The 18696-nt window shown below is 39.8% G+C and overlaps 1 protein-coding gene and 1 pseudogene across 1 annotated transcript in view; both read right to left on the minus strand.

Moving 5' to 3' along the window:
- LOC130216834 (brefeldin A-inhibited guanine nucleotide-exchange protein 2-like) overlaps positions 1-9415 on the minus strand; it is a 32080-nt gene extending 22665 nt beyond the window's left edge. The window contains exons 1-3 of the mRNA XM_056448716.1: positions 9409-9415; positions 2702-2704; positions 2455-2624 (exon numbers count right to left, since the gene is read on the minus strand). Coding sequence (XP_056304691.1) covers positions 2455-2624; positions 2702-2704; positions 9409-9415 — 180 coding nt within the window. The remainder of the gene's footprint in view (positions 1-2454; positions 2625-2701; positions 2705-9408) is intronic.
- A 2534-nt stretch (positions 9416-11949) lies between these two features.
- Positions 11950-12564, minus strand: LOC130216835 (bcl-2-like protein 1; annotated as a pseudogene).
- Between the last annotated feature and the right edge of the window lie 6132 nt (positions 12565-18696).

Genomic DNA, 18696 nt, shown 5'->3' on the forward strand with positions numbered 1-18696 from the left:
ATGCGAACACGGTGAGAACATGCAAACTCCACACAGAAATGCCAACTGACCCAGCCGAGGCTCGAACCAGCAACCTTCTTGTTGTGAGGCTATCGTTTTACCTTCTGCGCCACCATGACACCCCAATAATTTTTTTGTGACAGTCTTTATTAGTATTAGCTCTAATGATATCCACCAAAATTTTACCTTTACATTTTAGCTTTTTCAGGCTCCACTTTATATCAAGTGGCCACTAATATGTACTTACACTGAAATAAATCATTCGTTACAATGTATTTGTTGTTTAAGTACACATATTTACATTGTACTTATGATTGATTAAATACCTTAGCGTAATTATATATGCACTTAAATTCTATACATTTAAAACTGACCATTGCTTACACCTTAAGGTACCATTAAACCTACCTATACCACCAAACCTGTCCCTTATCCTACCCGCATCTAACCAGAAGTTTTCTTTGATACATTACGAACACTGTAAGAACCCTGTATTAATATTTTGACGTACATGTAAGTACATAGTAGTTAAGGTCACTTAATATAAAATAGAACCTTTTTTATTAAAATAAGTAATCTATTTTTTTTCCATAAAGGATAAACAGATTTTATTATTATTATATTTTTAAATAAGTCAACAATTAGAAACCAATATTATTTAAATGCATTATAATTTTTGTGCCCTCAAATTTTCTCAGAATATACAAAACCTCTGATATCCATACCAACACATCTACATATTATTAAATAATTTTTTATTCATTTGGCCTGCAGTGCACAAAAGCAGAAAACAGGGAAAAACTAGCATTTGTTCCACAGACCAAACCAGAAAAGTGGCAACTGTTTTGTTTAATTAACTACAATATTATTACAACTATAGAATTATCATAGTACAATATAAAATTACATTAATATTTTTATAAAACATGGAAAGCCTTGGAAATCCGGAATGTTACCCGAGGATGGAGAGGTGTCGCGCACGAAAGTGGAGAGCAGGGGGGGTTGTCGCGGATGAAAGTGAAAAGGGTTGGGGAGGCGCGGAAGAAAGTAAACAGAGGACGGGGAAGGAGGGCAGTTGAGGAGGGGGATCGGTAAAATCAGGGGGATCGGGGGATCAGATTTGCCGGATCCGGCATGCTCCGGTACAAATTAAGTCCTGACTATTTGCATATATTAACGAGTCATGGCCGATCGGAGCTCAGACAAACCATGCCATTGTCTTGATGTACAGCCACAAAGCCAAGAAGAACAAAATCTCCTGTTTTTGTTTTACGAGGCCGTCTTAAAGTGAGAGTGGATTCACTTTCTCCAGGGAGCTTGCAATCGCTCATGTGAAATAACAAATATATCTTGAGCTGATGATAATAATGTGCGCGTGATCATTGAAGTGCTTTTGACATCTGATCCTTCAGAAACTGTGAAGTGTTGAAAAAACAAAGGAAAGCCTGAAAAAACGAAGAAGCGAATGATTCTTTCACCAACCTAAAACATGAACAAACTGCCATGTTTAACTATTATCATCACCTTTTGGACTATTATGAACTCGGAATGACGGAATTACTTTTTAACAGAGGTTACATGTGCTGCTGAAGATTAAAGATACAGTAGAGAGGTTTGCACTGACTGGGCTATATGTTCCGTGTTGTATTTGAACCCAAATAAGGACAAAATGTATGCTGTGTGTAGTTTTTCTGTAAATGGTAACACATCGGAGACTGTAAGGGTCTGTATGTGTTCATATATGTTGCATTTATTTATTTATTTTATATAATTGCAGATGTTACAGTAGGCTATTCCGCACTGTCATTGATCTGCAGTTGTAATCAAATCATCTTCATACAAAGGTTAGTAATGAACATTTATACACAAGTTTTTATGTGTATAAAGCATCTGTTTTGTGAGAAGTGCTTCTCATATGATATATGAACGACCCATACAGTTTTACTTTGACATTTCCTCAAGCGAGAATGGCGTCGACTTAATTTTTTTGGCGTACACCACACCCATCAAATTTACCCTTAAGGATTTGGAAATGCAAGCCTGATAAAGGTGACCCGTACCGAGCCATACTGTACCATACTGTACCAGTCAGTGAAAATGGGCCATTACTGTTTAAATGGCACTGGGATTTAAAAAAAAAAGCAGTTAAATGGGTTTCGATGAGGTCCTGAAGGGATCTATTTTTTGCACCTAGTGTGAAATTAGGACAAATGTGAGCTGTTTACATAAACACAACAAAATGAGCACAAAAAGTCCTATGAAAACGGCTTAACAGCCATAAGGATGCAACAGCGGTTAAGGTGCAGTCATTTTCATGTGAAATTCACAGGTAAAAGCCCATTGTCTGTTGTCAAGAGTGTAGCAATCGTACTAACATTGTGAAATCGACATTTTGAAATCTTTATGTGGAATTTCCAGATTGTGTGACTATTCAAATGCCAAAAGGCCACAGACCTTGTTGAAATGATCTCCAATGACCTGCCAAATGCGTGACCACTGCAGCCGGATGCGGTTCATGTTGTAGTACGAGATCTCCACAATCTTCTGCAGACTGAACATGCGAGGCTGATGAGCCGAGGCCAGTTCGTCCATGGACACGGCACACAGCCATCGCACAAAGTCCACTGCAAACCAAAGCAGCGGTCACAGTTAACACAAACCTCTCATATTTGACCATCAAACACATTATTTACAAGCTCACCTTCTAGTGGCAGAACACATTGGGTTTAACAGAGTATCTGTTAGCAGGAAGTTTGAAAGTGAATCCAAGTGTGTGTGAGTGAGTCAGTCCTGAGGGACATTATGTGTGGCAGTCTCCTGATTGTCAGCAGCATAATAAACTGACTGCATAAACAACATCCCAAGCATCACACACTCAGACTGAGTCAGGTACTTCTTTTAGCTCTACCTCCATGACATCATCTCAAAACTACAAACTCGAGATACATTTTTGCAACTTTTAATTGGTGCTTGAATGTACATAAGGACTTAGTGATATAAAAACCTAAAATTTCAAATTATGCCAATTGTATAAAGAAAAAAAAGGACATGACACCTGAAATCAAGAGATGGTTAACCCTTGGATGGAATGCAATGGTGAGCATGAATGCCATCTGGAGAAGTAAGGATATCAGCACTGCAACTAAAGCAAGGCTAGTCAACGCGACCGTCTTCCCCATAGCAACCTATGACTGTGAGACCTGGATGATCCAGACAGATAGAAGATCGACGCCTTCGAGTTGTGGTGCTGGAGGAGACTGTTGCGCATCCCGTGGACAGCGAGAATCACCAACAAACAAGTCCTAGGGCGCATCAAGCCAAAGACCACACTGGAAGCCCATTTTGGCCATGTCATGCGTAGCAATTCACTCGAGAAGGCAGTCATGCTGGCAATGGTTGGTGGAAATAGGAGGAAAGGCCGCCCAAGAACTCGTTGGCTCGATACTGTTAAATCTGATACCAACATGAGTATGCGCAAACACAAAGAAGCGGTGATTAATAGAACCGTGTGGAAGGGAATGGTCCACAGAATGACCGAAAAATCAACCTCGATTGAACGGATAATTGATTGATCAAGAAAATTGAATATTAAAGTGGTCTGGTGGCCTTTAGGGGTGGCCTGACAGATCACTGTAGCTCCCTCAGTTTAAACAGCAGCATCAAACTAAATTTTTACAGTGATATGTTTTTTTTATTTTATTAAATACCCTAAAAAATATGTTACTCAATATACATATGACCCATTCACTCTGCATGGCTTTAGGTCTTCTGTGCAACACATTAAAGGTGAAAGCAAATTGCTGCTTTTTAAAGTCGTAATTCTGTCAGATGAACAAAAACTTTATTTGGCCCACTGCCCACTTAAAGGTTAGCAAGTCCTTTCAGTAGGCCATTATTTGTGTTATTAGGGGCTAATTACAGTGTGGTTCAATGATGCTGGCTAATCTTGACCAAAGAACCAGGCTTAAATGCGCAGGTCACTCTTCCACACAATTGAATTACACATTGAGAAGGGTGTATGGAGATTTTCAATTAGCTAAGAGAAGCGAAAATGCAAAATCCACTGGAGCTGAAGATCACACATGCACACAAGCATGCTGGGAATAATCACAAGAACATGACAGAAAAGCAAATGTGGTAGGATCTAAAAATATGCTAGGTGTATTTAACACTTGGGTGAGAGGAAAAAAAACAACACTCAAATATGCTTCAGCATTTAAAGAGACAGTTCACTCTAGAATTAAAATCCTGTCACTTATTTACTTACTGTCTTATGGTTTCCTACACAGAACAACAGAAGAAAAAAGTTGTGCTGCGGTTTTCCCCCCTTATATAATGAGTGATATTTTTAAGCCCCTACTAGTAGCTACATGGTCAAAAACATTTATCCTCAATCCATCCTTCTCTTATATTTGCGTTGCTAGGTCCCCCCTATGACCCTGGCACAATGGATCAGCCCAACCTTCCATGAAGGTGAGGTCGGAACCCCCCCATTTCCCCCCGCTTGTGACATAAGAGGAGAGTACTAACATAGTGCTAGTCCTATGCCCCATCCCTCCCCCTTTCTGGGTCTTGCTGGTGACAAGGCTGCTGGAACAGACTGAATCACACCATCTGTTTACTGCCATTTTCACTCAGTCAGCCACACACAAACCAACACACATAAAGCATGTTCATCAAAAAACTGAAGTTACCTTGCAAAATATTCCAAAGAAATTATTTTGATGCAGTAATAATATTAGGGATGCACAAATCTGCACCAAAAGATCAGGGGTTAACTGTGCCTTTGAGGATAGTAACTTGCAGCACAGCTGACAACTAGTAGTGTACGAATGATTTCAGTTGCCTACATAACATCTGGACCAGTGTCTCCACTGCTGCAGTCAGTGTGTGTTCACAGCCAAGTTCCTCACCTGGATGCTGCAGGCGTGTATGTGTGTGTATCCGCAGCTCCTTTGTTTAAGGCAATCACATGCTCAGCGTGTGCTATACCTTCAAATAATCGGCCAAATTAGAGGCTCATCCATGAAATGGAAGAACAATGGCGACATTGCATTTAAATCATGACATGCGCAGTCCAAACCTAGACACAATTGACCAGGAGCACAAATGCATACATATAGTCCCGTGCGATGCACAGATGCAAAATGGGCGGTGCTGATGTATTGGAGCTTGAAGAATGTTTGTGGGGGGTGTGCCACCAACACGCATGGCCACCGCGCCTGCCAAATCAGAGATGATCACTAAGGTGAAGGGATGATGGATGGACGAATGGACACAGAACAAATGGGAAAGAATGAAGGGGTGAACGGGGACACTAACGGCGGTGACGCGGGCATGTTGTTGCATGTCTGATCTGCAACACGTCCACCCACGTGAGACCGAGGGAAAGGCGGGGGAGAACGACGAAAAGAAAGAAACGGAGAATCGAAAGAAAGGAAGGACATGAGATGGCGGGAGAAAAAGTAAAAGTGATGGAGGATGGGGAGTAGGGGGTGGTCCCGTGGGTGTTCCTTGTGCAAACATGACAGACAATAGGACAAGGGTGTGTGTGAATATGGTATGTCCATGTTTGTATTTGCATGCATATACCTTTGATGTAACACATAGTAACAGCCCTACGTCACACAAAGACTTCTGTTGTGGTGACAGTGATGAACATGTGATAAAGGTGGGCCTTTGTTTATCAGAAAGCATTAGCGCATCACTGCGTGTCTGTGTGTGTAAAGTACAGTAATGTGTGTGATTAATGATTGGTTGTGTTTGGAAGTCACTATTCTAGTTAGGAGCAGAATGATAGTGAAGGAACCTCGCTGGACGCTAATGAGGGTTTCACAGGGACTACTGCAACTCTCTCTCTCCCCAACACACACACTAAAAGAGATATAATGAACAAAGCAGGTGTAATAAGAGTGAATAAGTATGGATCCACCCCCTGCTGTGTTGTTATTTTGCCTTCCAACTACCATCAACTGCAAATAATTTATTCTGTACTAGCCTATCAGAACAAAGGCAGTTACCCTAAGCACATTGACATATAATTCAAGCCTAATTGGTAATATCCCCACCCCCTTAGGCACAGGACTCCAATAGTGGTGACTAGAGCACTTATTGATGTCAGTCATTCCTCCGTAGAGTAAGAAAAAAAGACAGAATGCCTCCCCAATGAGTTCTTTTCCAGATAAAACTAAAAATGTTGGAGTTTCCTGTATTACTTATTAGAGCTGCATGATTTTTTTTGTTGTTGCTTAAAATCAAGATCACGATTTTATCACGATTCTATGGATGTAAAATAAAGGTTAATATGAGTAGGCTATTGTTGTTATTCTCAAATATATGGTAAAACAACAACAATAATAATAATAATAATAATAATAATATTAATAATAATAATAATAATATCAGGCCTAGGTGTAGGTCTACTGTTAGTTAAAATACAAAATTTTGAATAGACTTGGAATGGTGGACTTGAACAGACTTTAAATATGTCCTGGCTGTTAATTCACAGTAACGTGAATACATCAGAATACAATTAATCATAATTCTAAAGTTGAATTATTATGTCATTGACCACATTATTAGACCATTTTTTCCCTGGTAAAATAAAACATTAGTCATTATCAGATTCCCTCTTGCATTATATAAGCTAGAGTAGTTATACTGACCCAGTAAACATTCATTCTCATGCACAAAACTTTGTGTTCGCTATGAAAGAAGAAACATATCAAATACTTGTCGTAATCATAACTTTAAAATGCAATATGATCATTTAAATGATGCGCATGCTTTAGATTTCACTTTCACTGCCAGGTGTGCTCATGTCATGGCTGCAGCCACTTTAAGAAATAAAAACATACATGCAAATCATATTTCCCACGCGGCTCCCAAACGATCGCTCTGTGAAACAAACTGACCGTTATTTACAACTTTATTACCTGCTATTCACAGCATATGCAGGTTCTGTTCACTAAAGTAGACATCATTGGCAGGCACACGTGCATCCTTTTGGTAGTAAACAAACAGTGCATCAGCTCATGTGCGATTTCGCGCCCAACTACATTACATTAAGACAGAAATGACATTTGGGGTGAATTATACCTTATAAATACAGTATATGACACTTAACAGCATTTGGAGGTGTCCGTGATGCTGAGCGATGCATGTAAACAATGTGAAGAATTGTGCGACTGCCTTTACGTATCTCTCCTCACCTTGAAAATATAATTGGCTGAATCGTAGAAAAGCAGAATTAAAATCGTGTGTGGGGTCGAATTAAGATCTCGATCTTTTTTCGATTATTTGTGCAGCCCTACTACTATTCGAAAGCAAAGCAACGCTGCTTCTGAATGTATGACACAAAAATGAGTGACAAGTGTAGTGCTATTATAGAACAAATGAGCTCATTTGTTTAGTGAATCACAAGCACATTATAAACTAGTCCAACTCCTGAATGACTCTAAAGTTAAAGCTGAAGTTGACTAACATGCTGTTCCTGTAGTATTGGTTTTCAAAATACTAATATTACTATAGTATAAAACATTGTTAAATAGCTGCAAATTACATTTTTTCCATCAATTGTTTTTTCTTTAATTTACCAAAACAATTAATAGCCAAGTAAGACTTAAATGACTAGTACCTGATGGACCCCTTTAACATGTAGATTAAGGAACAGCAACTGAAACTATGATGCAAAGAAAGAGTCAGTGCGAGTGCACCTCAGGGCATTATTACCGTTTCACAGCACTTCTCCCCAAGCAGCGAAGGGACTACACAGAGTAATAACACAGCCTGATGTGCATGCACTGTGATACACCTGCATCACACAGCTGCCATTCTCTGCTTAACTCTGTGTAGTAGACAAAAGAGAATGATACCAAAAGTTGGTTGAAAATTTCTTTGTGTGGGATGCAAGAAAACCCACAAGCTACCAAAAGTTTGAATATGCGAGAAGTGTTGAGTGAGACCAACTTAAAATGGGCATTCCCTGCTTGCAAGGGGACACCCCTGCCTGCCACCCATTTGATTTCTTTTTAAGTCTCACTACAAAGCAGAACCTGAGAGGAATAAATAACACGAGAACCCCCCGCCACTGTAACGCTTCAGTGTGTGGAAAATATTCACCAGAGAGACTATCCTGTTCGACCGTGAAATTGAGCGTGCATGTGTGCTTATGCGTGCCCCCCGTCGACACAACGCACAGATGAACTGCACTGGCCTGATTGAGACAGAGCATCCGAAAGACAACCACTGCTGAAGTTCAGCTGGCAGACTACAATTGAAGTGATGGAGACAGAAAGGGTTGAGTGGGAGTCTACAGAAGGACGGCCTACATTCATGTACCGCATGCACGTCTGCCTATTGTCAAAACACACAGACCTCATTTTCCTTCCCCACTGAGGAAGTGACATGAAGAGCACACTCCAACAATTTCTGCTCAAGACGAACCAAAGGTGCAGCTGGGTGCAAAACCTCGGGACGTGAAAACTCAAGACTTCATTCATTAGCCCACTGTTGTGTCATTCAACTCTTCAAACCCCACATGATACATAACTTGACAATTCTTTTTGTCACAAAAAAGTATATTATATTAAGTACATTATAAACTAAATTCATAGACGGCTTTAGGACTTTTTAAGTTAATCCAAAAGGAATTAAGCCTGAAACAAATAGTTATCAGGTGATAATCTCATAAGATGAAGATCTCAACAAAAGAGTTGACAAATGTTGGTGTTGAGCATAGATATTTACATTAGATGTTCCTACCTTTGTTGTCTATTGGAAGGAATGCATCAAAAGAGCTGCCATTTTAGTACAGGGTAGCGCTCCTTTGAAACGAATGCAGGACCAAGGTGCAGTGGAGGACTGAGCCATTCAGTGCTAGAGATATATACATAAATGTATGATCGGGTGGTCCATATGCAAATATTTTTTTCAATTAGGAAAATTATAATTTACATCACTTTTCTACATTGATGGATGAGTGACTGCAAGGGCATTGCTGACAAAGAGCGTGTTGGAGCCATTTCTTTCTTTATTATTATTATGTTTGGACTAAATGGGTTGGTTGGATGATACGATTATTATTATTATTATTATTATTAGTTTACATTTGATAATTATTGTATTTAGATTTGAGTATTTTGTATTTTGTATTCGTATATTATTCATGTATTCAGGTATTAGCTTTATTGTTGTGATTTTGTGAATGAAGTCTTTTATTCTGTCAAAATTGGGATTTAAGGAAGCCAGGTAGTAGGTGGAGTAGTAAGGGGAAGAGGAAACAATTTTCAGACCGTGAGTTTGTTTGTGGTGACAGGTGCTACAGAGGAACAACGAGCTATTTCACTGATTTGATGGCACAAGATGTGATAAAATAAACATGAGAAAAAGGATTCACAGCGGACTCACGCGTCATTGTTTACCCTTACCGCGATAGCGGCTAAAGCAATAATGCCGCTACATTTAAGTCTGAAAATTTTCCACGAGGAGGCGGACACAGCCCACGTTAAACGAGATGACCGGCATTTGATGTGGATGTCTGCGGCTGTACTGCACGGAGAGATGATTCAGCGAACAAGTTCACTTTATTAGGACGCTGTATGACTGTGCTGTACCGTGTACAGTGTTTTTGTGTGCATGAAAATGTATTATCCTCCCTACCTGTTAAACTCGATTTAATCCATGTCCTGAAACACTCCCCTCTCCTGCTTACACTTCTCATTCTAACAGAAGTAGCGATTAATTTGTGAATGAATCTCTGTTATGAACTACTCGTTCACTTAGCCGACAATAATACCAGTTTTTAGCACGCGGCATCTTGTCATATTTTATTTACATTGTTTGCTGATTTTATTCAACAAAACTAGCATAAGCGGAGTATTTAGTGCGAGTTGGTGCTACTTTGCCTTATGGTGAATTCAGTAAGTGACTGTATTGTCATCAATAACATTACTCGTTTAGTACAAAAGTTCGCAACTTACACAAAATGTAACAAACGAAATATTACCTACGAAATGTTCTGCCTTTATGATTTGTTTTCATGTTACTACACCAGTACACAGTGCTAAAGTCCAGCATCCTCACATTGGCACACTGTCTTGACTAGTGCAGTTGAATGACATTTGTTGTGGGAGCACTGTACAAATGTGGCAGCGCTATTGACGCATGCTCAGGCCCGTATGCGATATCTAGTGTATGTATCTATGGGTCTTGAGAATGTCATTAAAATCCTTATCAAAAAAGTCTGAACATTTTGTTTATGTAATGAAACATTAGATACAATGTTCATTTAAAATTCAATTAACGTGATAAATATTATACAAAATGTATTGTAGATTAGTTTAAGTTATAATTTATTTGTCTAAAACAGCAATAAACAAATGGTTTGTATAATCTAACATTTTGCTTATCCAACCAATGGCAAACCATCCAAATTTGCTTATCCATCCAATTTCAGAGATTGCTTTTGTCTATTATGTGGCCTTATGTTTTCATTCTTGTGGTCACATGACAAGATCCAAATTTAGATAAAATGACGTTTTGACTTTTGCTTTCTACTTGGTTCCGGATTCTTTGTGCAATCAGACATCACAAGACCGCAAAAAGGAACGTCGGTGGAGGAAAAAAAATGCATGCCCTGGAACAAAACAAAACAACATGCACGTTCTGTACATGTCACATTGGCAAATGAGAAGTAATATTCAAAATGATATAAACAGCATTAACAAAACCAGTCTGCCAATCACAGCCTCTGTTCTATGCACCAACTAATAAAACAGCAGTGTTAAAAATGACCTTTTCAATCCACTTCCATATCTGACTCCCACTACACACCCAATCAGATCACAGCCATGATCACAAAGGGAAAGGCTGACTTGGCCAGGACCTTTCCATTACCTGCCACCCGTCCAGTCTCTACATAAAGAAGCGAACCAGCACAAAGGATTTTCACATGACTTTACTCATGCTCGCCTTTCATCAACTGGACAGCTGACCAAGGGGGAAAAAAAACAACAAAAAGACTATAGATAAAAGGAAAACAATGAACTACCAGAGCATCCCCCTCTATTTTCAAAAATATGTGCTCATCTCCCACAAAAGTTGGACTCTGTTCTGTAGAGATTTGATTGAAAATTAAGACTATGGAGATCAATAATGACCAGTGGCTGTGGCTCTGCTATCTTATCTACCATTCCTTTCCCCTTCACAAAGTTACAGCATCCCCGCCCAGGCCCAAGAGAAAGGCAGGCGCTAAAAACAGCCCCTCTCTGGACCCAAGGGAGCTAGCAGATTTGACCATGCGAAACACACTCTTTCATCAATAACATCCACTTTTCCTGGAATAATACAGCCCTTTAAAAGCTTCACACAAACCCCAAAAGACAACAAGTCTAGTAGGGACATAAACCTTTAAATGAATAGTTCGGCTAAAAATTAGGAATGCATTGGTCAATACCAATAACTTTTAAACAGCTATTGCGAAGCCAGTAACTGATATACAAGCTGAAAATTAACCTTGATATGAATTTTCTAAGTCTGATTACAAATCAAATAACAAACAAATCCAGTGGATTTTTTACTCCAATGATACATCTATATCTTCCCCAAATCATTAACAAATTGCAATGGTCCTCTATGACATCTTGATATAAAGCATTCAAATATCTTACAAGATTCTATTGATTGATTAATTTAGATTTATTTATGATACATTTGGAATTTCAATAGACAGAATAAAATACCTTTGGGTTTAACCCAAGTCTGGTTAGTTTGTGACAGAATGAGGTTCAAAAAGCTTATTTTTTTTAAAAGAAGGAGACTTACCTTTCAGCAAACCTTTTTACATCAAGGTTGCCCATAATAGTTTGTTGTTTTTTTAATTCTTTGGAAAGCCTTTGATAAACAGGACAATTTGACACCATAAACATACATAAGGCAGACTGAAGAAGACTAGGAATGTTGGTGAAAATACAAGTAAATTCCACTCACCCATCCTCCTGGCTTTGGATCCAGGGCTGAATATGGTTGTCTAGGTAGACAGTCATCCATTCTGCGATGCGTCCCACTAGCGGACTCATCTCCTTCTCCACACACTCGACGCACAGAGCCCCTCCGAATGCGAACAGCCCCACGATTCGGCCCCAGTTGACAAACCGTCGCGGAACACCTCATCCATCACGCTCTCAAAGCTCTGGTACGCTGTGGCGGCGTGTGATGTGGAGCTGTGAGGAGAGATCGTTGAATGCTCTGGAATAGCGCAGCTCAAACTCGTTGGCAGAGTCACGGAGCGCCTCCTTCACTGCGTCTAGACCCCCAGACCCATTTGTCTGAACGCTGGGGGATGAAGCAGGAGACTGTGGTGTGGTCCCAGGGAACTAGCGTTCGTTCTGTTCATTGTGCCATTAACAAGGGTTGTCGTTCCTGCTGCCCCCCCTCGCCATTCTCTTCAGCCCCATCAGTCCGATTTGTGTCTTCTGTAAGTCCAATGTGGTTGCAGGGGTAGTTCTCTGCGAGAGTTTATATTTGATAAAAAATACCAACCAGTTCTCGGTTATAGTAAGACATAATTCTGGTCGGTTGCTCGTTTCTCCGATGCTCTAGATTCCACTAGCTGGTTCTCAGAACACAGAGCACACCCTTGCGTCCTGCTCAGGCTTCTGCCGACGCTCCGGGATGGTGCAATGGCTCATACCCTGTGGTAAGGACAACAGTGCCATGAATTGATCCATAAATAGCAATCATCTTCACCAACGGCAGAGGAGGGGGTCAGGGTGAAACTTTGGAAGAGGTTAAGGGGCACTGAAGATAACAGCTTTTTTTCACCACCTAAAACCCTCTTACTTAATGAAGAGCTTGATCAAAGGAACAGATGGTAGCCTCTCATCACCTGCCTCCTATGAAAAACATGGACAATTTCCCCTCTCCCCTTGTTCAAGACAAGGCTAAATGTACACTGACCTTGACATGAGTGAATTTTAAACAGCAGGGGGGCACAAACGGCCAACGTGGCTGGAATTATGATTCCCTCATTTAAACAAATCCATAACGGACCTTCATTGTAGTGCCAGAAGAACCAGCCAAGAGTCACAGACAAAAGATTCCCCAAGGTGTTTTTCATTAGGGGTGGTTTTTACAATGTTTGCTCGGTGTGCTCGTATCACTAAGCTCTCTTAAACATATAGAATAGTTTGGAATGATTGATTATAGTATAAATTTACACAGCAACATTTAATTACAAACTCCAATCAAAATGATTCATTATTTCGAGACAACTCCCAATTTAAATAGGCAGACAGACAAACAGACAGACCGAGACACGATGACTGACATACAGATAAACTGATCGTTCAGGTGTAGAGATTTTCGAAATGTCTAAATTAAAGAAATAGATTAAGGGCAAAGTTTGTGCTGAATAAGTCTATTTGAGTGCATGGGATGTTCACGCGCTGCATTATCTGATAGCTCGTGGGAAGAGCGCGAGAGTTCTCAGGAAACCCTGGATCAGCCAAAAACACGTGCTGACAACAACGAGGCTCAGAGCACAACACATGGCCATCTCAACGTAACGTTGGCTCAGTGTGTGGCGTGAAAATCACAAAAAAACAACAACACTTCATCGTATTTTTTATTACACTTACTAAGAAATGACTCACTCTTAGTCCCTTAGAAATGACGCATATTTTCATCATCTTAAATAACAACCACAGCCTTTTATTGAACACGTGTAATGTTATGTATATTCACTGATGTGGAAGCACGTATTGATGTCGCTGGATTGATCGAGGAGTGAATAATTATTCTAATAAAGGCGACACGCGGTGTGTTTACAAACACCAGGTCAACTCACACAGCACAAACACATTCCTGTATACAGCAGCAGCACATGCGCGGCCACGAGAGTGTATGGATGCCATACCTCCCAAACACATAAACACACGAAGCTATTCCGCCTTGTTTTATGTTAGTAATCTCAAATAACAGCGTTTAAGCTTACACGAGACTGAAGCAAAGATATTATCGAGCATTTTGTTAGAAATTAACTAACAGACAAGTCTTACGTTAACATTTTTCTACTTATCTTAAGTTATCGCGCTTATTGACAACGTTTACGATAATGACAACACAGAGAGCAAAGAACACTGAGCTTACCATAACACAATCTGCTTACTCTTCTCGTAGATTAGTCAACCAAGCAAACAACCCCTCGGAATTTAGGATAGTTACAGATTAAGCGAGAAATCAAATAGAAAGCGCGGCAGATCAAAAGTAATACTGTATGTTGGGAAAAAACGAGTAAGTGCTAGATATTTCTCTTTAAGGCAGACCTCCCCTCTCTGTGATAGGATATAGGATCACCTACATGCGTGACGTGACCAGCCATTACGTAATAAGGCTCCATTATGGGCCCATAACAGAGGCCGTGCGGAAACAACCAGTCAGTTCTGTTTGGGAAGTAACAGCAATACGGATCACTTTCGGAGAGCTCGCGCAGAATCAACCGAGCACGAGAAAGCGCTTATTAAAAGGGTCAAATTCATAAATATTAGCCAAAAACTCAAATATCCCAACGAAAATCACAAGCAGCTGGGAAGAGCTTCCCAAACGTCGCCCTGCTAACGTTACGGAGAAAGGCTGGATGCGGATTATTCTAGATTATTCTCCTGAATCAGTTTAGCATAAATGATTCACGCATGTGAGTAAATTGGACAGCCCATGTATGTTTCATTCACGAATGAATGCGATGCATTTCTGCACACGTTACAGTCACGAAAACCACGAGCAAGAGAGCAAATTAATAACAAGCCCTATATAATTTATGGTTCTTTCCTGGCCAGGAATGCGTTTCCTGTAAAATCCAAGTCAACTACGTCAATCTTTCCTGCCTCGGCTAGCTAGCCGCGTAGCTGCTAGCGTCATGGAAGATGTGTTGGCTAACCGTGGTAACACAAAATCGCTTGGAAGCAGCTGTAAAGATCCACATTCCCATCGCAGAACCTTTGTACTTACTCGGATATTTGAGAAGGCAAATTCGTGATGTCCCGCATGATCGACGTGGGTGTTCGTCCTCGGTCTGTGCGGAGCCGCTGTCAGCAGCGCATTCAGTGCAGCGAGCATTCAGCGGCGCAGCGCTCACTCAGTTCCGCCCCTTCAGACTCAGAACTGCTCTTTAAAAACACGGAGCAGTTCATCTGCCTGTGCTGGACTTTTACTGGAGTTGGATTTTACTCACTCCAAAGTCCGTTAACTAAAGCTTGGAGTCATTTGAAAAGCAACACATTTAGTAGATATAATTTAAAACGTTCATTGAGCGAAATTCTGAAATCTAAATATTACCTCGCAACTTTTACACGTTATCTGTCACCGATATAAGTCCCCCTCGTCAGATTTCCTTATCTGTTCAATAATGTTTTGTTCCGAACACTTGACAGGCGTTATGAATGTTAATGTTATTAACCGTAAATGGCTCGCGCTCGTTAAACAAAGAGTGGCAGAATTACTATGGTAACCTTTGTTACCCCCAAACGCGTTTCACTGACAGCGACACCACGTGGTGTATTCAGGTCTCCCCGTTACTAACATCAGACAAGGCCTTCATTTTTTATCTTCAAAAAATGTATTGCCTAATGTTTAAAAATAAACAAACATCACTTGAATCATATTACTTAATGCAAAATAGAGTTTTTTTTTCTCATTATAACTATTGCAATAAAAACACAATCACCTTTATAACACAGTGGAGTTGGAATAGTCAAGCAGAATCTGCCTTTGCCTGATTTGCTTATCAAAGTCCTCTATTGTCAGGTGACAGTATGTACATTTTAAGCTAATCTGATTAATTGACACAGTTTAAAATCACATAGCTTCTCATATGGGGTGGCAGGCCAAATCAAATGTTACCATGGGCCTAGTTTGTGCATCTCTGCTCTATAAAGACTCTGTCAAAGTATAGACCTAAATCATTATAAAAACTTAAAATATTTATTGTATAATCACATATTATTCATTTTATAGTTGACAGAATTTCTTAAATAAGAAAATGAGTAAAAGGGCCATGAAACCCCCCTCTTTCAGTTGAGGTCTACCTCAGAATAAAAAAAAATGCTTGATGATGGGCGTGGAGCACTGAGAGCAGAGGAGGAGTGGGCGTGGCCAGCAGAACGGGAACAGAGCGAACAACTTTCATTCATTCATTTCTTTTTGGCTTAGTCCCTTTATTAATCGGGGGTCGCCACAGTGGAATGAACCACCAACTTATCCAGCATTTGTTTTATGCAGCGGATGCCCTTCCAGCCGCAACTCATCACTGGGAACACTACACACTCATACACTACAGACAATTTAGCCTACCCAATTCACCTGTACCGCATGTCTTTAGACTTTGGGGGAAACTGGAGCACCCGGAGGAAACCCACGCGAACGCAGGGAGAACATGCAAACTCCACACAGAAATGCCAACTGATCCAGCCGAACCAGCGACCTTCTTGCTGTGAGGCGACAGTGCCACTGCATCGCCCACAATTGTTTCAGTTGGCTCCCAAAATAAGACAAAGTCCATGAAGAGACGCATGATTTTATAGTTTGCAAAATTAAAATACAAAGAAATAAACAGTAATTTAATGCCCTGCTACATTTGTTATTCGTAATTTCATATACACAACCACAATTTGTTATATCATTATAAAGCTAATCATGTAAACACTATAAATGAGGAGGACTTCTCTCCTTCTCAATATCCGGGTCTGAATGCAGACACAGTGGATAATAGTGCAGCAGGTCTCTTTCCCTGTCTATTCCAACTAATACCCCTGTCGGTAATCTGGAGGATTTTAAACATAGATGAACAAAGCAGCACAGATAGGCGATGTATGTGTCTGAATGGTAACGAACTCAACTGATAAAAGATAAATTCCGCCATTCTCCAATTCTCGTACAGCTGTCCCGACAAATGTGCTTGCTACAAACCAACAGCTTTGCTGTATCGGCCCTAACAGCATCATGGGGAAAAACATGCAACAAACCCTGTGAATCATGAGAAACAATCACATATGACCCTTCATAAACGGCTAATACTGCTTGCCATGCACGGATGCAGTCTCACTCAGTCATTGGGTCTCAGAGCTTGGCAGGTCTGCCTTGCCTTCAGAAAGTTAGTGCTCTCATGAATATTTAAGCAGCAGGGTCTTCTATAGAATAATAATACTGAGAAACCAACGCGTCGTCACTCCCTAGCAGATTTGTGCTCCGTCACGCATTTTGATCCAGCCCCAAAAATGATTTTAAAACCTGGAAGATGAAAGTAACAAAAGCTTACAATTACCCAGTTTTCCCCACGTTTAAAGCTGACAGGTGCTAACGTTGTCTTCAATTCAATTCAGATTCATGTTTATTTATATAGCGTTTTTCACAATGTAGATTGTGTTAAAGCAGCTTAACAGTTCTAGTAAAGTCCAGATTTCAGACTTGAAGTTCAGTTAAATGATGCTTAACACACAAACCTGTTAAAACTTCAAAAAAAGTACTCAAGAGTGTCTTGAACCGTTAGACACAAGGGAGTTTCAAAAATCAAAGAATATTTGAAGAGTTTAGATGCAAAGACCTCTTAGTGCTGTCTGAAATTTTCTTCTCAAATGAACATTTTTCTTAGCCTCCAATGTTTATGTTCAGTCATTTCACTTTAAAGGCAATAAAAAAATAACCTACTCAACAGAAACATGAAGTGAGGCCATGGAGAATTTGCAGTTGCTGGTCCTGAAATGAGACTTTCCTCCTCCACTTCAGTGTTGAAGACCGTTTTAAAGACCTATTTATTTTTTTTTCGCTTTTAATACTCCATGATCACCGTTCGATTGCTTTTATTTGTTAAATGTTTATATTCTGCTTTCTTTTCGTCTTTAGTACTCCTACGTACACACTTTAGTGTTTTTTAATGTCCTTTATAAACAAATATCCTGTTGTATTGTAAATGACCAAACCTGCACACAGGAGTCGCAGAAGTCTCAATTTAGAAGAACATTTCAGACAACACAATTTTAATTATTTCACCCATATTTTGAAAACACTTCCCTCTTAAAATATATTTGCCATCGCTGGTTACATGAAGAACCTGTAAAATCCACCATTGCACAAGTTTTTAGATTCTGAAATGTTTCCTTAAACTACATTCATCATTGTGAAAAAGCTTTTCAGTTCCTCCTGGCACCTTTATTTTGAAGAGTGTTCGTTATGTATATAAAACACTTGATAGACACCAAAAAGAAGATGCCTCATATCTTCTTTCTAGATCCTTCACAGAGCTAGCTTCAACACAGAACAAATCCAGGCTAAAATTCAATGGTTCAGAATTCAAACTTTATTGATTACTTCACCAAATGCCTGTAAGATTACATCACAATATGTATAGAGTTGAACGTTATCTGTATATTTTACATGAAAACTTTACACATTGTATCTCTTCATATACTATATATATTTATATTTCCCAATCTCAGGGAGGCAAAGTAGACATCCATAGTTGCGAGGGAAGGAATGCTTTTCTGAAAATATTTAAATGCACTTCAAGAATGAAATACATCCTTTGTGGAAATGAACCGGGGTTTGGATATACACTGGTAACACACTAGTAAGCCATATGCTGTTGGGGTTTGGTGAAGATATACCTGGTTAATACAGTACATCCGTAGTCCTGGGTTTCTCGTT

This window comes from Danio aesculapii, chromosome 23, assembly GCF_903798145.1.
Source record: "Danio aesculapii chromosome 23, fDanAes4.1, whole genome shotgun sequence".
Lineage (NCBI taxonomy): Eukaryota > Metazoa > Chordata > Actinopteri > Cypriniformes > Danionidae > Danio > Danio aesculapii.